Source organism: Protobothrops mucrosquamatus, unplaced genomic scaffold (assembly GCF_001527695.2).
Source record: "Protobothrops mucrosquamatus isolate PMUCROS unplaced genomic scaffold, P.Mucros_1.0 scaffold363, whole genome shotgun sequence".
Taxonomy (NCBI): Eukaryota; Metazoa; Chordata; class Lepidosauria; order Squamata; family Viperidae; genus Protobothrops; species Protobothrops mucrosquamatus.
In genome coordinates, this window is record NW_015386697.1 from 628043 (window position 1) to 651040 (window position 22998).

Consider the following 22998-nt stretch of genomic DNA (forward strand, 5'->3'; position numbering starts at 1 on the left):
TTAAAAAATTAAGTCCTCCTCCTTAATAATGTTAACCCAACCAAATGTACAGTATTCCCTTGGCTGAACTGATGTAATGGTTCTTTGGCTTGCTGTCTGAAACTTTTGAACGTTATTATGTGTGGCTTTGGAGTTGAGACGGAAGGAAGTGAATAGTTTAGGATATAAGCAATTAAAATTGGAATTGGTGACTTTTAGTTGTGCACTTGGATATTTATGACAAAATGAAAACTGGTTGTTTTTTTTTGACATTGTATCAAAATAAAATTACTGGGATTTGGAGGCATAACTGTTAACACTAGTAATCTTGTGTTAGTGTCATAAATTCATAAGTGGATAAACTTATTTCTGCTAGTAGTTCTGTATTTTGGCGCATTGCAGAATGTTTAGGTGAGGGAGAATTGCGGTGATGATGATGATGATGTTTATCACTTTGCTATGGATCCTTGAATAGAAAACACACCCAGTTGCACATTTGGTTTGTGCAATGAATCAAGAAGGTGGTCTTTATACTCAGCCATGTTTACATCAGCTTTTTCTATTTACAGGTGGCAGTACGTGTCCAAAGATCTTAGTTACTCCAACCTACTCTTTAAACAGTACAATTAGGCTGTACAAGCCAAGCATCTGCAATGAAGTGGTTCAGGGAGTAAATGGAAACAATCCAGTTAAGTATTCTCCGTGGCCAGCTTCAAACTCAAAGCCACAAGGTAAGTAGTATCTCAAACCTGTACTTGACTTTGATTTTAGGATCCTGTGTCAGTTCCTTGAATTAATGATATAACACACGTTGCACAAATAAAACTGCTGGCTTGCTTGGATGAATGAAGCTTTAGCCAGAAATTGGGGCATTATGAGAGGACTAGATTGGAAATATGAGAGATGAATATAGTTTGGTCTAGTGGTTACCAGGCTAGAAGCCAGGGTCTGTAAGTTCTAGTCCCTCCTTAAGCATGAAAGCTAGATGGATGACTTTGGCCCAGTCACTTTCTTTAGCCCAACTCACCTCAGAGAGTTGTAGAGAAAATAGAAGGAAGAAGTATTGTGAATGTTTGCCACCTTGAGTTATTTATAAAAATAATAAAGGTGGGATAATAAATGATGTCATTTTAGTATTAAAAGATTATTTTATTTAGTAACTCAATCATTCTTTTTCCAACTGAAGCAGTTCTATACTGCAGATCAGCTTCCACAGTTCTTTAGAAGAAATTGAGGTAAAAATATTGAGTTGGGGAAAAATATGTTTCCTAGATGTGTGGCTCGGTCAATTGGACTTTTAATTGGACTTTTCCTGCTTAAAGAAAAGCGGCATAAGAATCACATGCCAAGTTTCTGGAAGTGTTTCCAACCCTTTTACCAGCAGAGGCCTGAAGAGATGGATGTATATTTTCTATGTACACTTTCATGTTACATCTATCTGGGTTTGACTCTCCCTTTGTGTTGTGTTGGTGTGTGTGATGCTTGTGCATTGGAAGGCCTAGGATGGGATGGATGTACTCTAGTATAGGTCACGTGATTGGAATAGAGCAGAGTTCCCCAAACTTTCCGGTTTTGTGGCTGGCGGGGAGATAGAGAGGGGATGGTTCAGTTCGAGCGACTGGGGTGCGTGTGTGCAGCTCCATTTGTGTGAGTGGCATGCATGCATGCCCGCCCGCCGCTCATGCAAATGGAGTGTGCGTGCATGCACTTGCTCACTGCTCACGCAAGTGGGGATATGAGTTCTCTTCCACCATTTGTGTGGCTGTGGCTCAGATGTTGGGGATCTCTGGAATAGAGCACTTGCCAGCATTTTGAGCAGCTGCCAAAGTGTCTTTCTAACAGGGATTTTAGCTGGGACATGACCACTGAGATAAATACCAGGATAGAGAAAGCTCGAACAGCATTCTTCAAAATGAAAAAGGTCTTCTGCAGTCACGACATAAGCCTAAGATTGAAAATCAGGCTTGTCAGATGTTATATTTTTTCTATCCTGCTTTATGGAGTAGAAAGTTGGTCTCTGACAGAAGGCCACCTGAAGAGACTAGAAGCATTTGAAATGTGGATTTACAGGCAGCTGTTACGTATAAGCTGGGTTGACAAGATCAGAAATAAGGAGGTGATAAGCCGCCTGGGAAAGCCAAGAAAAATCATCAAAACAATTAAAAAATGAAAGTTAGAATATTTCGGACATGTGATGCGACATCCAGAAAAATACGGCATACTCCATTTAATCCTCCAGGGAAAGATTGAAGGCAAACGAGGTCCAGGCAGAAGAAGAACATCATGGCTTCAAAATCTAAGGGACTGGTTTGAACAAAACTCAGCAGAACTTTTTTGTGTGGCTGCTGATAAAAACAAGATTGCCAACATGATCGCCAACATCCGATAACGGACATGGCACAAGAAGAAGAAGTAGCCTTCAGCCACCTCTAACATGAATCTTTTCATAACATTTATTTTATTTATTTCTCAAACTGATATGCCACCCATCTCACCTAAGTGATTGTGGCCAGCTTACAATAAAAAGCCACACAGCCATTTAAAAGAGACATAAATAAATACGAACTTAAAACAGGAATAAAAACAAGTTAAAAAATTAAAAAGGCAGAGGGAGCATTCTCAATTCCCCAACTACCCACAAGGTTCCATGCCACTTTTAGATCCCCATGCCTGTTGGCAGAGCCAGGACTTGATCCTCATCTAGAGCAGGCCAGCCGAGTGGGGGCCCACCTCACCCACCAGGGACAAGATATTCCATAGGATGGAAGAAACAGCTGAGAAATTTCTCTTCTTAGACCCCGACAATAAAAATGCTTTGATTGACAGGGTCCACAACATACCCTCCTTGCCTGATCAGGTGGGATGAGTTGATGTAATTAAAACAAGACAGTTCCTCAAGTAATCTGGTCTCATGCCATATAGGGCTTTAAAAGTAATAACCAACACCTTGAATTGGACCTGGAAGCAAATTGGCACCCAATGCAGGTCATGTAGCCAAGGTATTATATATGCAATCCCAGATGAGCCCCAATACTGCCACATTCAGCACCTGCTGCATCTTCCAGATATTCTTCAAAAGATAACCCCATGTAGAATGCATTGCAATAACTTACAGTACCACCTCATGGTATTGTTTACAACTAGTACTCATGTGTATGAGTTAATCCTGAAAGATCTCTACCTGTGGTAGCTGTTCTCATTTTCATATTGCTGGCTGACTTTGGTTGATCCTGAAAAGCTAAGCAGAGTGAGACATAATATTTTGGTGAGAGGCCAACAGGAAATCCCAGGGATGTAGACTAGACAGGGAAGTTGAAAGAATTTCTCAGAAAAAGACAATGGCAAACCACTTCCATTTTATTGCCCAGAAAAATACATGGGCATGTCAATGCAGTATAATCATCTGGAGTTGAGCTCAGGTCAAATAAGACTTTGGATTAGGAGTGCAGCATTATTGCTGGTTAGTGTGAGAGGAAAAATATAAATAAACTATTTCTTCCCCTCTCAGAAATTTTGTTCTCAGTAGGCACAGACATCACAGTGGCATCAATTTATTGAATTAAAGTTTGAATACAGTTGTTTTATTAATATATTCCTCAATTCCAGCACAACTAATTAGAAGCATACTGCATTGTTTTTCCAAGTCATGCAAGCAGCTGCGTTGCTTAAATTAGTAATCAGATGGTTATCAAAAGTTGTATTGTAATTCTCTTGGTTCCAAAATTTCTCCACTGTGGAAAAATTAGCAAGAGAAGTAGAAGCAAATAGAACAGAAAATATAGAATGGAGAAACTCTCCCAGATACACGTACACACTTCACACACTTCTCACAGTGTTCCTTTTCATCTCTTATTTTATAACATAAAAGTATTGAATTCTGAACAGCTGGTTTTCATCAGTCTTGTTGGGGAACATTTTTATAGTTCAGAGGACAATTTGGAAAGTGTGTCTAGGTTTTCTTGTCTTGATTTGCAGTACATTTATTCCTCAATCATACTTGTTTTCGCACATCATTGTTTTAGTTAAGTCTAGCATTTCCATGTATCTGCCTATTTAGATGGACTGAAGATGCTTCATTAGATTTGAATATTCATCATACAGCTCATTAAGTTCATTATGCATTGTGATTACTAGAAAATATTATTTGCAGGTCAAGTCTGCAGAGAGGTTATATTCCATTCAAGCATGGACTCCCTATTGTTCAGCTAGCTCTTGAAGTTCTCCTTATCTCCCATTACTTGCAAAAGTCAGAGGTGGCTTTGTTTTATTAAGTAAATTTTGTTAATTAAATAATTTAATACTCAGAGCAAGCACTGGATTTGAACCGTAGTTATTATAGAAGAGGCTAAACTCTTATTGTGGCACAGTGTAATAACCTATTTTAAGTGATAATAAAGATTATTTTTTAGCTTTGCTTTGTTGAATGTCTAAGTAATTTTGAAGAACAGAGCTAATATTATGGAACTTAATTTCTAACCCTGTGATCTTCACTGCTCTTTTCTGAATCTGTTTCAATTATTTCTCTAAATCCTTCCCAGGTCTCGTGCCCATATGCAAACATAACACTGGAAGTGTAGATATGGCTAATGCAGAATAAGATGGCTATATTTTTCCAAGGTTTTGCAAATTATATTTCTATTAATTTTGTTTATTTTGATATTGCACATTAGTTGATCTTTAATATGAGAATCAGTCTTGCAATAACATGGTATATAATTATATGTTTATTTTATTTTATTTATAATATTTTATTAATTTTGCAATTTTACATTTAGGTATTTAAAAAGTTACGTGGTGACTGGGTTAATCAATAACTCAATAACAAAATCTTAGTACAAATCTCAGGCTACAACATCAAATGTTTCTTCTCTTTTTCCCTTAACAATTACTGTCTCATGTTCAGGTTGGTACATTTGTAATTATATCAATTCAATAAGGACATCACTGTTACATTTATCAATAAATGTTTAGCTTATACATATCTTAATTACATTCAATCTTCATAAACAATCCATATCCTATTATTAATTTTACTCAATTTTTAATTTCTTATCAATATTCCAATTTAACCTTTAATATTTATAGTTTTCAAACTTTGGGCAACCAAAATTTCCCTTATCTCACTTCTTACCAAATTATAATATCCAAAATACATATTTTATCTATTTAAATATAATCTTGTTCTATTTCCTAAGAGTTATCTATTTCCCATCATATTTAATCATCTACTTAATAGCACAATATCCCCTTTAATAAATCAAGGCCATTCTATATATTGCCTGGGTTAATCAATAAATCAAACATATTCATAGTATTTAACTTTCTTTTCCCTTTTAAGTCCAATTTTTAAATATTGAGCCAATAAAATCCTTATTTTCAAGTAGTTTCCAAATATTATAAATCTAAAAACCAAAACTCCCCTTATCTCCACATTTCCCTTTAACCCTCTTATTGGCAATATAAAACCCCCTCTAATGAGTCAAAGTCCCATTTTTTTCAACCTTATTCTAGCTTTCTTCCTTTGCCAATTAGGCTTCCCTATCAGTGTCTTTAAATCATCAAATAAATCTCCCTCTATTCTTACACATTGTTTGAATTAAAGGAGACCATTTGATTGCCCATTTGTATCCATTAAATTGTCTCCCTGTTATTCCAGTTCCCCCTGTTTGCTCTAATGTATTTGTCTTCAATTCAATCTGTTCCATTTTTTTCTCAAACATCTTCTGATTTATAAAGAAGGTCATTTCCATTTTCCATGTTGTCGCTTCCTTTTCTGGATTTTCTGTCAGGTGTACTTGATGATCAATTGAGTCCTCTGTCTTCATCTTTGGTTGTCCCGCTTCTTCTGTTTTTTCTGCATTGTTGGTTCTTTAGTTATGGTCAAAATTTGGCTTTGTGCATCTAAGCTGGCATCTTGGTCTTTTATTTTTGGTCTTATTTTATCACAAGCTGCAAGAATGCTTTCATGTATTGCTTTCATCATAGCAAGGGTCTTTTTCTTGTCTTCATCTTTCACTTGTTTGTAAATAGTCTTTCTAGTAGAAGTTATTTGTTAAGCAAAGGTCAATAAAAGTTTACAGTCACAGTTCAAGTAAGCCAATTTTGCTGCCCAGCTGTTCTCTTACAGTTGAATCTTCTCACAAGGTCGGGAAAATCTTATCTGAGTCTGGGCTTTGAGACAAGTCTCTTTTTAGGAAATAACAAATTGCAATACCAAGCTTCACCACCAGATGCCACCGATGCAGTTTAGAGTTTTTTTAAGTCCCAAATTATTTAGAGTTTTTAAAATCCCAATTATTTCTTTTTTGTGAGTAAAAACAAAAGTCTCCAATAGAAATAGGAAAATTTTTGTATATGTTTCAAAAACATATAAATCCAATTAGATTAAAGTTGTTCTTTTTAATACTTTGATTCCCCTGGGTAGTCAGACGCCACTATTCTTAGAGGGTGGGACAGAAATTCCCTTCCCTCTCTCCTCACAGGGGGAAAATACTTCAAACAGCCTTTACAGGAAAAGAAGGCACTTTGGGTAAAGAGAAGATCAGATCTCACCCAGTTTCATCCGTGTTGCTTTCAGAGTGCTTGATAAGTAGATTTGACTTCAGCTGTCTGCAGCCTAATGACGAGCCATATTGCTATGGCTGGTCTTTTCTCTGCCAGTTTGGAGGGCTACCCTGGATCAACCGGGAGGGCTGCTGCCCTCCCGCGATCAGGCAGGGGTCCCCTCCTTGCTCGTCGCCCCTATTAGGGTGACTTTCGACCCTTTCCAGAGTCCCCCAGCAAAAAAAAATTGGACGGAGTCACCTTCCAAACGTCCGCAGCGGCTGCGTCGGGAAACCAGAACTTATATGTTTATTGTAGCGCGATAAATAGAAGGCATTTGAGTTCAAAATACTATCTGTGGTGATTCCTGCCTGATTCATCCAGTGGGTGAATTCTTTCTAACATTCTCTGGTTAGGACTGCTATTAGTGCTATAGTCCTACATGGGGATGAATTCATTTTTTCAAGGTTCACTTGCTGTCATGAAGGTACAAGATTACACTGAGCAATCTCATCTGCCTCTTAACTTGCTCTCATAGTTATCAACATCACACGGTCCCAATAGAGCATCTCTGCAAATGTTCTTGGTCCAAAACAATGACTTGTAGAATGGTGTGATAGTCTGTTATATCCAGAACACGAGTTCACAGGTGATTGCTTCTGAACTTGTTTCTTTCCTGTATAAGGCAGTGATTAATGCAGAATTGGAGAGCGAACTTCTCTGGCTGAATAATTTTGAACACTTAACCCCAAATCTTTACATTTATGCTATGTAAGGAGAACCTTGCTTCTTGAATTTAATTCAGAATGACATTTGCTTCTGTTATCATCTGCTGCAGTTATTTAAAAGAATGGATAAAAGGAGAGAATAAAACTATGTATGATATTGAAAAAGCACTTAGATATTTTCCTGCTTGTGATATAATCTCAGAATTTAGGTTGCTTACATGTGATCCAATAGGATAGAGATAGAATAGGCTAGAAGTATTATTAATATGATTCAACAAGTTTATGATTTATGTTCTTATTACAGTATGCTGCTTTGAATAATTAAGATTAAGAATTTCAAGATTAAGTGGAGGTGTTATGAGAAATGATATCACAATCTGTTTTCTCAAATTAGATTCAGAAATTATCTAGGTAGGCACAAGGTAATTGAAGTTGAGCCTATAGCTTGTAAATAAAACATAATAAAATGATAGTTCGAATAACAATGGTTCTACATATCTTTAGGAGACACCCCTTTTGTTTCTCTTATGGATTACAGGACAGTGATTTATGCATTTCAGATAATTTACACAGTAGCTATATATTTTCTGTAAATGGAAACAAATGTGTGAAGTTGTTTCAATTAAGATTAAATTTGATACAGATTGTATAACTGCATTGTAGTAAAAATATTCCAATTATGGTTGAACACATAGTCACCAGATGTTTAGACTGGATTTGATATTTTTTTCCACCTATTGGGCCCTTCCCATGACCTGGGATAGGCAGATATTGTTCTTTGATGGTGTTAAAGGTATTGTCCCTGGATGTAAGCTGTTCCAAGTAAAGCTGCCTTTTGGCATTGACTGATAGTGATTTTGTTAATGCTGATGGTGTTCATGTGGTACTCCAGATGATTTGGGTTTTTACCCAAAGCACCAATTACTATTGGTACTATTTTTGCTTTCTTTTGCCACAGTCTTTCTACTTCTATTTGCAGGTCTTTATAATTTGTGATTTTCTCCAGGTCTTTCTCTTCAATTCTGCTGTCTCCAGGAACTGCAGTGGGCACTATCCAGACTTTTTTTGTCTTTCTTATTCACAGTTGTTAAGCCTGGGGTGTTATGTGGCAGATACTTGTTTGTTTGACTGCTAAAGTCCCAGAGCAATTTCTGCTGCTTCATTTTCTATTTGTCTATTTTGTGATCCCATCAGTTCTTGCTTGCAGGAAAATGGTACTTCTTACAAATAATCCAGTGCACCATTGTTGCTGTTTTCTCACATCATTGTTTGTAGTCAGTCTGTGTGATCATCTTGCAGCAGCTAACTACGTGGTCCACTTTTCCTTCAGCTTCTTTGCAGAGGAGGCATTTGCTGTCTGTTTGCTGTCTTCTCAGTTCTGGCTTTATATGCATTTGTTCTAAGGCTTGGTCTTGTGCAGCCAGAATTAGCCTCTCTGTCTCTTTCTTCAACTTTCCTGCTCTTAGCCATGGCCCAGTCTTGTTACCTGCTTTGCTGCTATTTTTTTAAAAAATGTATTGGCATGTAATACTTTGCCTTGTCATGCCTCTTTTCTATTCTTCATTTGGTCTTTCTTGTAGGCCAGTTTGGTCTCTCCAGTAAACCTTCCTGGTATACTAGCTTCAGTGAATCTGCTTCACTGTCCTTCAGATATTCTTTCAATGCCCTTGTTATCGTGATTATTAACAGAACACTTTTCCTAGTGTACAGTATGATTGTGCATTCAGAGATCTGTCTTTAAAGATGTCTGTCTTTAATGAAGTGGAAAACATTCGAAGTCTGTTTTTGCTGCTTCTGATTTGTATGCTGGCAGCCACAAGACCTGGTTTTCAACAATGCTATTTAGTGCTTGCTTGCTTTCTGCAAAATTGCTTAAATTCAGGCAGTCCCTAATCATCTCGAATGACATTTTGGGTAACATAGAAGAGTGGGGGTGGGGAGATAGAAAATGTGTCTCAGTATACTTCTCCTTAGTTTCACGGCCTTTGTGTTCAACTTAAAAATATATAATGAATTATTACTGTGTTGGCATAGCTGAATGGCCTATAACTGGCTGAGCATCATTTCTAAGCAAGTTGCTGGGAACCTTCCTATGAAGCATTTAGTCTGTGCTGAAAAAAATATTTTACTAAAACCCTAGAACAGGGGTAGGCAACCTTGGCTCTTTTATGACTCGTGGACTTCAACTCCCAGAATTCCTGAGCCAGCATGGCTCAGCTTGGAAACCTCTCCCTTTCCTCTCAGCATGGCTGGCTCAGGAATTCTGGGAGTTGAAGTCCACAAGTCATAAAAGAGCCAAGGTTGCCTACCCCTGCCCTAGATTAGATGCACTTTCATATAGCATGTATGTAGTGATTACAAATAGTTCTCAACTTACGACCACAACTGAGCGCAAAAGTTAGGTTGCTAAGTGAAACATTTGCTAAATGAGTTTTATGACTTTTCTTGCCACTGTTTTAAGTGAATCATTGCAGCTGTTAAGATAGTAACACAGTTATTAAAGTGAATCTGGCTTCCCCATTGACTTTACTTGTCAGAAGCTCGCAAGAGGTAATCACATGACCCTGGGAGCCTGTAGCCGTCATCAGTTTGAACCAGTTGCCAAACATCTGAATTTTGATCACATGACCGTGGGGATGCTGCAGCAGTCATGTGAAAAACGGTCATAAATCACTTTTTTTCAGTGTCGTTGTAACTTTGAACGATCACTAAATAAACTATTGGAAGTCAAGGACTACCTGTATTGTAAAGTATGGGAAATAGAGGAAATAATAATGCTTGACTAATGAGGATGAAATCTGTTTTAGAGCGGAAGGAGCTTTTGTGGAACAATGACACTAATGCTTGTTTTTGCATAGAGGTTAACTGATAGTATTCCTTTATTGTCCCCAGTTATTTCCAAATAAAATGCTGGTGCTGTTTAGTATGCAGTGACACATAAGTAAGAACACACGTGAGCTTTGTTTTTCCTCATAATTGATTATTGGAGCTTTGTCATTTTAGTCTAAATCATACTCTCTAACCAGGCAGACACACTAGGAGCAGGGAACATCACAGCTGGGCTCCATTTAGTGTAGGTGGTACTTGTTCAGTTTTATGTGAGAAACACTGGTCTTCCCAAACTGGCAGTTTTTTCTTTGCTTTCACCATCATTATAGTTTCCGGCACAGTAATCCGGTTGCAGGGCTGCGTGTTTCTTGGCAAGGAAGTGAATCTTTAAACATTCACTACTTTTTCCACTTATTCAGCCTAGTACTTCTGGCATTTTTTTTATCGAAGGAGGCAGCTATCTGATATTTGCCTTATGATTTTAAATACGATCGTCAATTCATTTAAGCTACTTCTTCCTTTTCCTTGGGACAATTTTGTGCTCTTCTTTTGCTTTGCAGATTGGTCTCAGTTTCTCCCCTTGCCCTTCAGAAGGTTTATCATCAGTTGTATATTCACTTTTTCAACAATTGTCTGTTGTTCGTTCGTCTAGATCTGCCGACCTGTTCTAGAGGAAAGTTTAGAAAGTTGAGGTTGGTCCTCGACTTGTGGCTGTAATTGAGTCCACAATTTCATTTGTAAATCTTAATCATAAAGTGAGTCATCACATGATTAAGCCCAATTTTATCACCTTTTCTGCGGTGTTAAGCGAATGCTATTGTTTGCTGTGGGGCGTTTTTAGCCAGAAACTGGAAATAAACACCAGTTTCTGTGGGGAAAAACCCCCCATGGTATATTACAGTCATATGACCACTAAGCAACCGGTCGTAAAAATAAAGGACTACCTGTATAGTCAGTTGTTATGGCACTTTCAATAAAAATAGAGTAATTGTGAAAATGGCCCTTCCAGGTATGATCCCATCATTTCTGTTGGGAAGCACCCAACCTGGCAGCAGAATGGGACAGTTTGCTGCAGTAAACTCACCACAGCCAATTCATCGTGGCCAACTTGCTGCGGGACAATTTGACAATTTGAGTTAATTATTTAAAATATTAAAAATACTTTAATTTTTGTCATTCACATTTCATTTTGTCCCTCCTTTGATATTCTTTCTTTAATGATTCTATTCCACCACCATCGTGTCCCATGACGAGTTGTCCTGCAGCAAATTATCCTAGAATCACCAGGGAGAGAAGAGAGTATAAACATGAAGTTAGCCTGGAGTCACTGTGCCATCGTGAAAGGGCTAAGACCGACCCACTTCTGCCCCCAAGTTCCTGGATCATTATCTATTTGTTCCCAAGAGAAGGTTGTCAGTCTCGGGAAATTTCTGTATCAATAGGCAGAACATAATAAAATAGTTGATCTCCTCTAGGACTGACCGGTTTGATCGTCTTGCAGTCCAGGGGACTCGTCTTCTCCAGCACCATAGTTCAAAGGCCTCAATTCTTTTGTGCTCAGCCTTTCTTATGGTCCAACTTTCAATGCCATACATTGCAACTGGAAAAACAATGGCCGTGACGATATGTACTTTTGTTGGCAGAGATCAACCCTGACTACTCTTTAGAAGGCCAGATCCTGAAGTTGAAATTCAAGTACTTTGGCCACCTAATGAGAAGGAAGGACTCACTGGAGAAGAGCCTAATGCTGGGAAAGATTGAGAGCAATAGAAGAAGGGGACGATAGAGAATGAGGTGGCTGAATGGAGTCACTGAAGCAGTAGGCGTTAGCTTAAATGGACTCCAGAAGATGGTAGAGAACAGGAAGGCCTGGAGGAATGTCCATGGGGTCGCAATGGGTTGGACACAACTTCGCAACTAACAACAACAATAAAGTAGTTAGCTTGAACTCTACATGTGTTGAGTCTGGTTGTTCGTGCCTGACAATTTCCTTGCTTTTTCCTCTCTGAGTTTATTACAGAAGAGGATCAGTTGAAATGCTGCTTTTATTTTGTTGTTACAATTGATTTTACTCTGTTGTGTGCAGTATTTTACATCCTGGAATAATTGATTTATAAATCTCTATGTGTTTCTGGTTGTGTGGAGCAGATTTGCTGGCTTGTAGATAATTTTGTTTGAGACAACTTCATGTGTTAGAATGATCAAGTACTGCAGCAATGGCCCACAGCTGAATTAAAGTCCTTAATCTTTGTTGGTGGCATGGGGGTAGCAGTAGTAGCTACCAGCACTGTAAAGTCTTTACTAGCTTCTTTTCTGCAGTTATATAATCTGCCTAACTATATGGAAACTGCAGCTTTTGGAGATCCATTTGGTTGGTAGCCATGACATCTACAACCCTTTCACCTAATTTGATAAATCTGATAAAAGGAGGTTTGGAGCTTCTCCATTCTCATTAACTGCTGGATTGATAAAGCATATTTAACCTGCAATTGTTCCCTCATGTTGGCAGTGTTAAAAGTTTACTCACATATTCTGTAGTTGATATTTAATGTGGCATTAGAAGTAGATTGTGTTTCTAGATGGAGAAAGAATCAAATAGTGCACATCACCAGACCAGTCTTTAAGTATGTATATTTTTCTTGCATAAGCCTATATCTGTAATAGATATAATAGTACAGGGCTTTTCAACCAGTGGTACGGGTACCACCTGTGGTACATTGGCACCTGGCAGGTGGTACGCGACCATCCTAAAAAAATGGTAGCGTGGGAGGGGAATGAGCTGAACCGGTGGCAGCACTGCACAAGCCTGAGCGAGAGATGGCTGGAGCTGCAGGACTGTCAGGACTCAGCGGAAGCCCCAGGATCAGTGCCGCTTTCCAGCTGATCGGCGCTTCTTCAGGACTGTCAGGGCTCAGTGGAAGCGACAGGATCAGCGACAGGCTCCAGCTGGAGCTCGGCGCTGATCCTGGTGCTTCTGCTGAGCCCTGAAAAAATGCCGACAGCTGGAAAGCAGCACTGATTCTGGCGCTTCTGCTGAGCCCCGAAGAAGCGCAGACAGCTGGAATGTTGGAGCATCTCCAGGGTCTTGTGATTTACATTCAGATGCTTGGCAACTGATTCATATTTATGACGGTCACAGTGTCCCAGGGTCATGTGAAGTGACCAAAACCTGCTGCAACCACCCAGCAGAAGGGGGGAATAAAAACCAAACACCCCCCACCCCACCCCCACTGCCAATCCTCAACAGAAATGCTCACAACAATGAAAACCTCGGACAGGAGGAAGAGCGCCGCCGGGTGGGCAGGCAGGTGTCTTGCTCGGCTGTGCCTTGGGGGGCACTTTTTCAGTGCCACTGTAACTTGGAACAGTCACTAAGCGAACTGTTATAAGTCGAGGACTACCTGTACTTTATCACTTTTTTCCTTTTTTTTTTTGGTCATCAAGTTTTTGACACCTTGCTAGGCGACTGGTGGTACTCGGATGTTGCCATATCCTAAAAGTGGTACAATAGGTGAAAAGGTTGAAAAGCCCTGTAATAGTAGATGTAGTACTATCTAGTAGTAGATGTAGCAGCAATTGCTGGCAGGCCATACACTAAATAGTAAATAATGTAGTCAATGTAATTTCCCTGTTCTAAATCTCTTTTGGAAGACATTACATCTCCCTGTCTTTCTAGCCAGGTTGTATGAAATCATGTAGGGAGCAAGTTGAAACTGGGCCTAAATAGCTTTGAAATTGGATGAATTATTTTTGAATAGCCCATATAGGTAGTCCTAGTTTAGTAACCACAATTAGGACCAGCAACTTGGTTGTTAAGCAAAGTGGTTGTTAGTTGAAACCATGACTGGGCTTACAATATTTTTTTCAGCTTTCCTTTGCTTTATAGACCTGTCATAAAGTTAGCTTTCTTCATCACTACTGTAACTGCAAATGGTTGCTAAATGAGGCAGTCATTAAACAAAGGTTCTGTATTATTTTATATTTTTGAACATTTGACACAAGAAAACTAACATCTGATAAGATGCTTCCCCTTTGATTATATGCTGCTTTACAGAGCTTTAATATGCAACACTTTCAGATAAGAGAAAATTATTGACCATTGAGACATCTAAGAAAAATCTTAAGTGTTTTCAAGGTGATTACAGTGTCATTTCTAGAAAGCAAAGTTGGGATGCTCAGAATGAGTTGGTTAAATTCATATTCCGTAACTATCTTATTGATTTCTGGATAATAATGAAAATAACTTGGGTTCATGGTCTTTGGGGTGGATTTGGTAGAATGAACGACTAAGCGCTAGATTGCAAGTACATCTTTGCCTTTTTAGATATCTAGGATGTAAAAAAAATAAGCCAAAGCACACTCACAAGACATATTAGTGTATGCAAGTTAGTAATAAGAGTAGGCATTGCTCTCTACTGAATTGTTCTTTCAATGAATTAATAAATCTACCTTTATGTAATCCAAGAAACATCCTTCAGCAGGGCATAATGTTGACCGATATAATGTTAAGTTCTAAATTATTAGAACATCAGTTATGGATCTATAATAATGAAAAAACCTGCCTTGAATATTTTGTAAATTAACTCTTGGCACTCTTGACTTGAAGACTATTAGTGTGGTACTTCAAAGGATTTTGAGGGCATCACATTGAAGAAGACAAGTTTTAAAGTCACTGCTTTGAATAGCACTGGTGTGTGAAATTCCTACGAATATGAAAAGTAGTGTTGCTTTTTCTTTGCAGTGCCTCCAAAGCCATTACATCTGCAGAATTCACAGTCATCCATTACCCACCAAACCCCTAAGTCTAAAGCTTTGTATACCACGAAGCCAAGAATGGAGGAAATTACACCTATCTCTTCTTGTGTCTCGAAAGAAAAATCTAGTAAAGTGTCTGATCTCATCAGTCATTTTGAAGGAGGCAGGTAAACACATTTCATTTTATTCAAAGGTTGCAGATTGAAATGAGCATATGTGATGATAATAAATGAAGAGGAAAAACATGTTCCATTTTTTATGGCAAGTACAGACAGTTGCTATGGTTGATCTACTAAATTACACAATTTGAATGATGATGCATTATTGATTGGACCGGATCAATTTTAGCTGGAAATGAAAACGAATATTCTCATGACACAGGAGTGTGTGTGCTTACATACAATGATCAGAACTTAAGCAGAGATAATAACTGATTTCTTTTTAAAGCTGCCTTCAGGTGGGATTAATTTTAGGGAGTGGAAAATGAGTAAATGTAAGAAATAGAGAGGATCACCCAATTTCTTTCTTTTTATAACCGCCTACATTTCCTCTCTTACTCATTATCACATCTCTTTTTACTTTCTCTCCCCCTCAGTGTGCAGCAGGCTGGGACAGATTTCATTTGGATAGAAATCTGAATTAATTGCCGTTACTAGACTTATGCAATGAGGATGAGGGTCAAATGAGGTCCCGGCCCACTCATGATTTCTAACCTGGGCTTAGGTCTGTGTTCATGCAGACTTTTGACAGCAAAAACATGAAAAGCTCTGTTAATTTTAGTAATGTTACCAAATTAGTACAATATTGCTGCAAATCTCCTTTTTCCCTGTTAACATTTTCAGTACTGTATAAGGCAATGCCATGATTCTTCACTTAAAAGAACTTGGGCTTTTGTTTGAGGTTTTAGAATTTGTTATCCTTTATTTTTCAAGAGTTCTTATCTGTTCTAAACATTAAGCTAATACAGGTAGGCCTCGACTTACGACCAATATTTATGTTGCTAAGTGAGAAATTTGTTAAGTGAGTTTTGGCCCATTTTATGATTTTTCTTGCCACATTTGTTAACTGAATCACTGCAGTTGTTAAATTAGTAACATTGTGGTTAAGTGAATCTGGCTTCCCCATTGACTTTGCTTGCCAGAAGTTTACAAAAGGGGATCACATGACCCCAGGACATTGCTACCATCATAAATGTGAACCAGTTGTCAAGCATCCGAATATAAATCACATGACCCTGGGGATGCTGCAACGGTCCTAAGTATGAAAAATGGTCACAAGTCACTTTCAGTTGTAACTTTGAACGTTCACTAAATGAACTGTTGTAAGTTGAGGACTTCCTGTATTGCTTGTTTGCATCCACCATTCCATCCCAACAGATTGCTAACATCCATGCTTTTCTCTTAAATCATGACACAAGTTCAACATTATTCCTCTTATTCATTCTGGAATATAATTTTTTTCTTTTGTCCAATTCAGGAAAAAGGATCTGGTCATAATGAGATTCTTACTTCAAAAAGCATATTTAATATTATCATCTAAAGTAGCAGAATTTCATGATGGCTGTGTTTGTCTTTCTTTGTTCCTTTTCAAACTTAGAAGGCTCACCTGTGCCTTTTCTAAGGAGAAACATCCTCTTGATCGCAGTGCAAAAAGAAGTTGGATAAAATCTTTTGCCTTGACAAGAATAGGTGGCTCCAAATAAATACTTCAGAGTTAATTTACAAATACCAGGTGGCCTTTGACTGAAGTGACTTTCTTGATATCCTAAAAGTGGACAAAGTCTTGGTAGCAAATGGTCCAGCTCTTTCTTGTAATATCCCCACTTCTTCTTGACTGAAGCCTCCTGCTGCTTATATTATCTAGATTTAGCATCTCTCTTATCCAAACTTATAGTTGCCAACTTATTATAGAAAGACATTATGTAGGTTCTATAGTTAAATGTTTTTATAGGAAGTTCATAATTTGCATTGAATGATAAAACATTAGACATCTATACATAAATCTTCTGGGACCTCCATATTGGGTTAGCTTCATTCCAGAACAAAAATTTGTTGTCTTTTCATTCTAGAATTTTTTCCCTTGGTTTGTGGGTCTTATCTGCTGAGTGACCTAAGATGCAGGTGACTGGGAAATAGAAGATAAGGAGTCCTCATGCAAATGAGCTGGCAGTTGCAGATTAACCATTTTTAATAAAGGTAATAAAAGGGCACCATTGCAATAGGGAGTTGGGGATGATTGAACTCCATTAAATATTTGGAGTCTGGTGAAGTAAATTAGTCCAGTTGTTGGGTCCCATAAAAATTATCCTAGGGAGAAGCAAAGATAGAGGGTGCACATGGTAGAGGAATGTCTTGCAGGAGGGAATGGTTGCTTTGAGGAAAGTGATAAATACTTTGCACTGATAAATTAGAGTGTTCCAGAAAGAGGCAGCACTAAATAAAACCAACACCATCTCAACTTAAATAGTCTTCACTGCATTTTGGGTGATGAACAAATCAGCACGTTTCACTAAAGTTAAAATAGGGCTTTGAACATACAGTCTTGCTGTCCGAGCTGTTGCGATTTCTTTAAATCTCCTTTTGTTCTGTTTAGTTATCTGCAAAGATAGATGACTATTGTGGGATTGTGCTGCTGAGAGAAGAATAGAAGAGAGAGAGAGAGACACTCCTGTTGCCTGGCAGATTGTATGAGAGAGCTAGATTGGAAACCAATTGCTTTTGTCTCCTGTCTTTTTCATAGCGAGCAAAATTAAGGAGGATTAAGCCAAAATTACAACTCAGCTCATACATCATGCTAAATTTTTGGCTTGGTTTTGGTATTACATCTGGACTGAAAAATATCTAGATTTAATATTAGAAGGCAGCAAAAAATATATATATAATTTTCTCCAGGTTTTTTTTTCCTTTGCATGATCATCATGATTTTTGCAATGCAGATATGGTAGCTCTAATTTTGGCTCAGCATGTCTGAACTTAACATGTGGATTATAAACAATGGCTTAGTACACTCTATGAAGCTAGCAGAAAAAAAAACACATCATAGTCCAAACATAGCCATGTTGTTAAAACAATGATTATGTGGTTTCCCCCTTATTATGGAAATGCCCTTAGAAGCCACAGTGGTGCCACATTGTCTTCAGGAAGATGGAAAAGGTAGGTTTTTGCTGGTATCTGGGATCTGAGGATTTTATAATTGTTGTTTTTTCCCTTGTTTTATTTTGGAATTTTATGGGGTGGTTTCATGGAGTTTTAAATGTCCAGGTCTGGTGGTTGAGGACACTATATAAATCATGGTTGTCCAACCTTTTGGCTTGCCTGGCCACATTGAGTGAAGAGGAATTGTCTTGGGCTGTATAATACATTAACTATATAATGTAGTTAATATGTAAAAATAACAAATGAACAAATTCCATTATGTTTTAATATTTTTATTATCTTGTGGGGCTGTATTACTAACTGTCCAGGGCCACATGTAGCCCATGAGCTGTGGATTGGACACGCCTAATATAGATATTGTAATAAAGGAATAAATAAGTTGGAATTTGTAATCCATAAATCATGGCTTTTTGCAAAATAGACCATAGTTTAATCAATTTGAGAATTACACAAATAATAATCATCTGTTTTAGCATTATTGATTGATATAGCTACAGTAAATAGTGCTGGTTTAAATGAACAAGTAGCTGGACTCTGTGTAAGAGTTTCCTATATTTGTTTGTATGCTTACAATGTTCTGTGGTATATTTCAGATAAAAATCCAACATAAAGAATACTATATTTGGGGGAAAGAATTAAAATATATAAAATTAGTGCCAGTAGTATGTGAACTGAATAGCTTCATTTAACATCAATATTAGTTAGTATTTTTAATAGGCAAAGCACATGTACATAAGTGTGCACGTCTTGAGATGTATGAAAAAATAGAAATAAAATGCCCAGATTGCATTTTTCTGATTTCTTTTTCTATGTAAAAGAGGTGTAATTATTAGACATTTTGTTTTGCCATTTATGCTATTTGTTATGGTGATGGAACTGTGTATTGACTAGAAGAAGAATCTGTATAAATTTGCAATTTAGTTGTTTTAGAAATTTGGGGAGGATAGGTCTGGAACATTACTGCAAAGACCTTAGATGAGTAAACATTATACCTCTTCTTAGAAAAGCAATTGTTGATGGGGGGAACATTATTTTTAAGAAAAACTTATGTTCATTTATTTGATTTATTAGATTAATAAACTCCTTTTGATCAAGAGCTCAAACTAATCTATGCAGGACTCCCCTATTTTATTTTACAAGCAGTCTGTTTCATAGGAGAGAGAACAAGATCCCCCCACCCCAGTTTCAATATGATATTTCTGCCTTTCTATTAAACGCACATGAAGATTAACTTTTGGTTTTCTTTAATCTACTGCTGGAAAAAAGGCAGAAAATTGTGCCACTTTAGTGACCTTGGAATATTTGGGTCCCATGAATTGGTGCTTGGTTAAAAGCATCACATCTTAGGTTACAAAGAAGAAAACATTTAACACAAGGAAGAGGAAAGATATATATAAAAGAGCTAAAAAGAAACAAGCCACTGTGATAAAAAATCCCTTGGTGAACTGCTCTCCTATTGACCATAGTCTGAGCGCTAACTACTTTCACCATTTTTTATTATACTTCCTTCTCAGCCTATTAAATCTCTCTCTGCCATTTGACCTGTCGAAGTCTTGCATTCATTATTCCTGCCTTCCACCACAGAGTCATCCTGCTTATCCTCTCTNNNCGGGATTGGCCTAGGGAATTTTAGTGGGGTTTTTAAGGGTAATTTTAACGACTAGGCCTTTACAAATATTTTCTTTTAATCTGGTTTTAATATTGATATTTGTTGTAATGTTGTTTTATAAGGCTGTCAGCCGCCCTGAGTCCGGTGAGGAGAAGGGCGGGATACAAATCAAATAAATAAATAAATAAATAAATAAAATAACGTGGAATCTGAGCACATTAAACAAGCAGAAAACAAAAATAAAAACACACTGAACAAGGGGCCCGTTGGTCTCACCTCAGACCTTGGGAGTACAAACAGGTCTTCAAGTCTTTATGGAACATCAGTGGGATAGAAGTCACACCATTTCAGGGGGGAATCTCATTCCAGAGGGCAAGTGGCACAACAGCAGCTATTCCTGACACAGGAAGTCTTTCTTCAATGCCATAAATATCTTCAAGTGGTTCAATACCTCTAGCCGCAAACAAAATATTTAAGTTAGGATATGCTTGTAATATGTTGTTTTTCATAGATTTCTTTTTTTCTTCTTTTTGCTCCTTAGGTCAAGAAAGTTTTCAAGTATTAAAAAGTAGCAAGTTTTATATAGCAGGAAGGGTAGAGTAGTCAGAAGATCCAAGCCAGACCTCTTTCATTAATAATAGCAGGTTCTCAACCCTTTCTCCAATCTCCAGCAAAAAAGGGGAATGTATGTATGTATAGACAGACAGACAGATAATAGACAGACATGCAGACAGATAACCTGCAGAGAAGGCCAGGCCTGCAAGTAAATACAAAACAGGTTTTCCTCACATCCATCTAATTACAATCTCAGTCTTGTCTCCTTTTTAATCTTTAATAAGATTAGTGTTATGAGTGAGTCTCTATCTCACAGTGGCTTTTTATACTGTGGAGTCCTTGGTGCTTGGTTGTTTGCTTACAGATGTTTCATTACCTAACTAGGTAACTTCATCAGTGCAAGTGAGTATGGAGTTTGCTTCTTGTTTATATACAACAGCTTGCTCTGACAGTTTTGGAGAGGTGTGGTTTTCTCCTAGATGGTTACTTGATTCGTACATTGTTTTAGTTTTTAATACTAATTTTGCACATATACATCAGGATTCAGTTTCTGTATTTTATTCTTTTTAGCACATCCTTTTCCAATGAACTGAAGAAAGACTCTTCTGTTTTAAATGTTGGTAAACCTCAAGGAAAGTATGGACCAGTGCCATCACCTCAGCCAAAATTCCTCACCCAGCATCCCCTACACGAGCAGGGAAACAGTAGAGATTGGTCTCAGGATGTACAGAATCACACAGCCAATGGCATAATAGCACAGAATCAGTGGGACTGCCAAGACAAGGGGTCTGCCTACCGTGCCTGCAGAAACATTCAAAATGACTGTGATGCAGTTGATAGCAGTTTGGTAAATGGGGAAAGAGGGAACACTAGTACGGACTCATTGCCAACCACAGCAGCTTGCAAGGGGCAGAAGATCAAGAGCTATCACTGGGCTTCAAGTGCAAATTCATTTCCATCTGTAAAAGAAGCTGGAGAGATGATTGCCAATAAGGAAGAGAAGCGGGTTGAGCAAGGCAGTCAGCGAGACTCTAACACAGAGATAAAGGTAAGCAGTCTGGATTAGACAAAAAAAGTGATTTTCACATTAATACGATAACAGTGTTTTTGTAAAGGAGCTTCTGATCATCACAACCATTTTGGTTCCACATATTCTTAGATTTGTAGAAATTTGATACGACTTTTTATTAGATTGCATTGGAGAGGCTTTTGAAATGAAGAGCCTTTCCTTTACAGAGAGTTCTTTTTTCACCAACCGCTTGTTCAAAGTTCGAAGTTGCCGCGGTGCTGAAGAGAGAGACTTACAACTGGTTTTTGAAGTGGCATCCCAGAGTCACATGATTCTGATTTGAGCCCTTTGACAATTTGGCACACATTTATGACAGCCACAGCCTCCCAGTCACCTGACCGCCTTTTATTTTATTTTATATTTTATTATTTATTTTATTTTATTATTTATTTTATTTTATTATTTATTTTATTTTATTATTTATTTTATTTTATTATTTATTTTATTTTATTATTTATTTTATTTTATTATTTATTTTATTTTATTTTATTATTTATTTTATTTTATTTTATTTTATTATTTATTTTATTTTATTATTTTTTATGTTTTTATCTTTGTACAGTTTTAATTTTTTATGATTGTAAGAGTTACCCTGAGGTAAGACAGGCGGCCAATACATTTTATAAAAAAATAATAAAATAAAATAATAAAATTAAATTAAATAAAATAAAAAATTGTGACCTTCACAGTCAGCTCCTGACAAGAAAAAGTCAGTGGGGAAACCACCAGGAGGTTGCAAGTTATGGTCACGTGATGTTGTGTTTAACAACCCATGGTGATTTGCTTAATGACTGCAGCTGGAACTGTTGTAAGTCACATGATATTTCACTTAGGGACCATGTTGCTTAGCAACAGAGTTGTCATTCCCAAGTGCAGTCAGTAAGTGAGCGCTATCTACATTTCATGGTGTGAGTCTAGGTATTTCCAGAATGTAGCGCTACTCCTGGATCATCACTGCATCTTTGTATTGACATCTTCTTGGGACACTCAATTTTCAATTTTTCAAGATACTGACCTCTGCCACCTTTGAAGCAGGCAGCATCCCGAATTGGCTGAGGCTCTCCCCAGTGCCTGCATCTCCATTGATCTCCTTTTCTTTTCTTGTGAATAGACACAAGAAATTCACACAGGCAAATCAAACCCAGGATGCAGTGCTTGTTGGCCAGAGGCAATTATTGCCTTCTGTTGTAGGTGAGCTGGAGGGAGCAAGTGTCATCTCTGGCTCCACAGTGGCTGCAGTCAATAAAATTGTGGGCTTTTGTGAGAATGGCTCTGAGGGTTTGGGGACAGGTGATAGCTGTGTGAAATTGCCATTTGTTTCTGTGTTTGTGAAGGAGTATACTTTCTGTTCAACAGGGCAAGCACTCTGGGGTAAGTGCCCTTCCTGTGAAACTGGGAGAAACGATACACTTGGTATCACCATTAATCTAGATATTAAAGCAGCTGCTAAGGAGTAATCCTGGGGGAGTTTGTTATGAAGTCCCCTTCTCAATTGGAGACGGCATTCTTGCTCAATTTAAACATACACACACACACACTCCGATTTCTCTAAAAAGCCAGAATGGCTCTTTTGTCTTTCTGAGGGTATTAATATTAATGCCTAATGCTAAGTGCAAAGTAACACAGGAAGATGGACCAAATAAATGAATTATTATTTGATAATAATATTCAGGAAAAAGCAATTATTGGGTGCTGATAAACGATATACAAGAAAGTGGTGGTGGATATCTAGAGAAGGGGACGAAAGGTATCAGCTTAGTCTGATCTTCTCACCAC

The 22998-nt window shown here is 37.7% G+C and overlaps 1 protein-coding gene across 1 annotated transcript in view; it reads left to right on the forward strand.

Moving 5' to 3' along the window:
- Nucleotides 1-554: 554 nt before the first annotated feature.
- FGD4 (FYVE, RhoGEF and PH domain containing 4) overlaps nt 555-22998 on the forward strand; it is a 47600-nt gene continuing 25156 nt past the window's right edge. The window contains exons 1-3 of the mRNA XM_015815674.1: nt 555-710; nt 14821-15001; nt 20724-21201. Coding sequence (XP_015671160.1) covers nt 14913-15001; nt 20724-21201 — 567 coding nt within the window. The 5' untranslated portion in view covers nt 555-710; nt 14821-14912. The remainder of the gene's footprint in view (nt 711-14820; nt 15002-20723; nt 21202-22998) is intronic.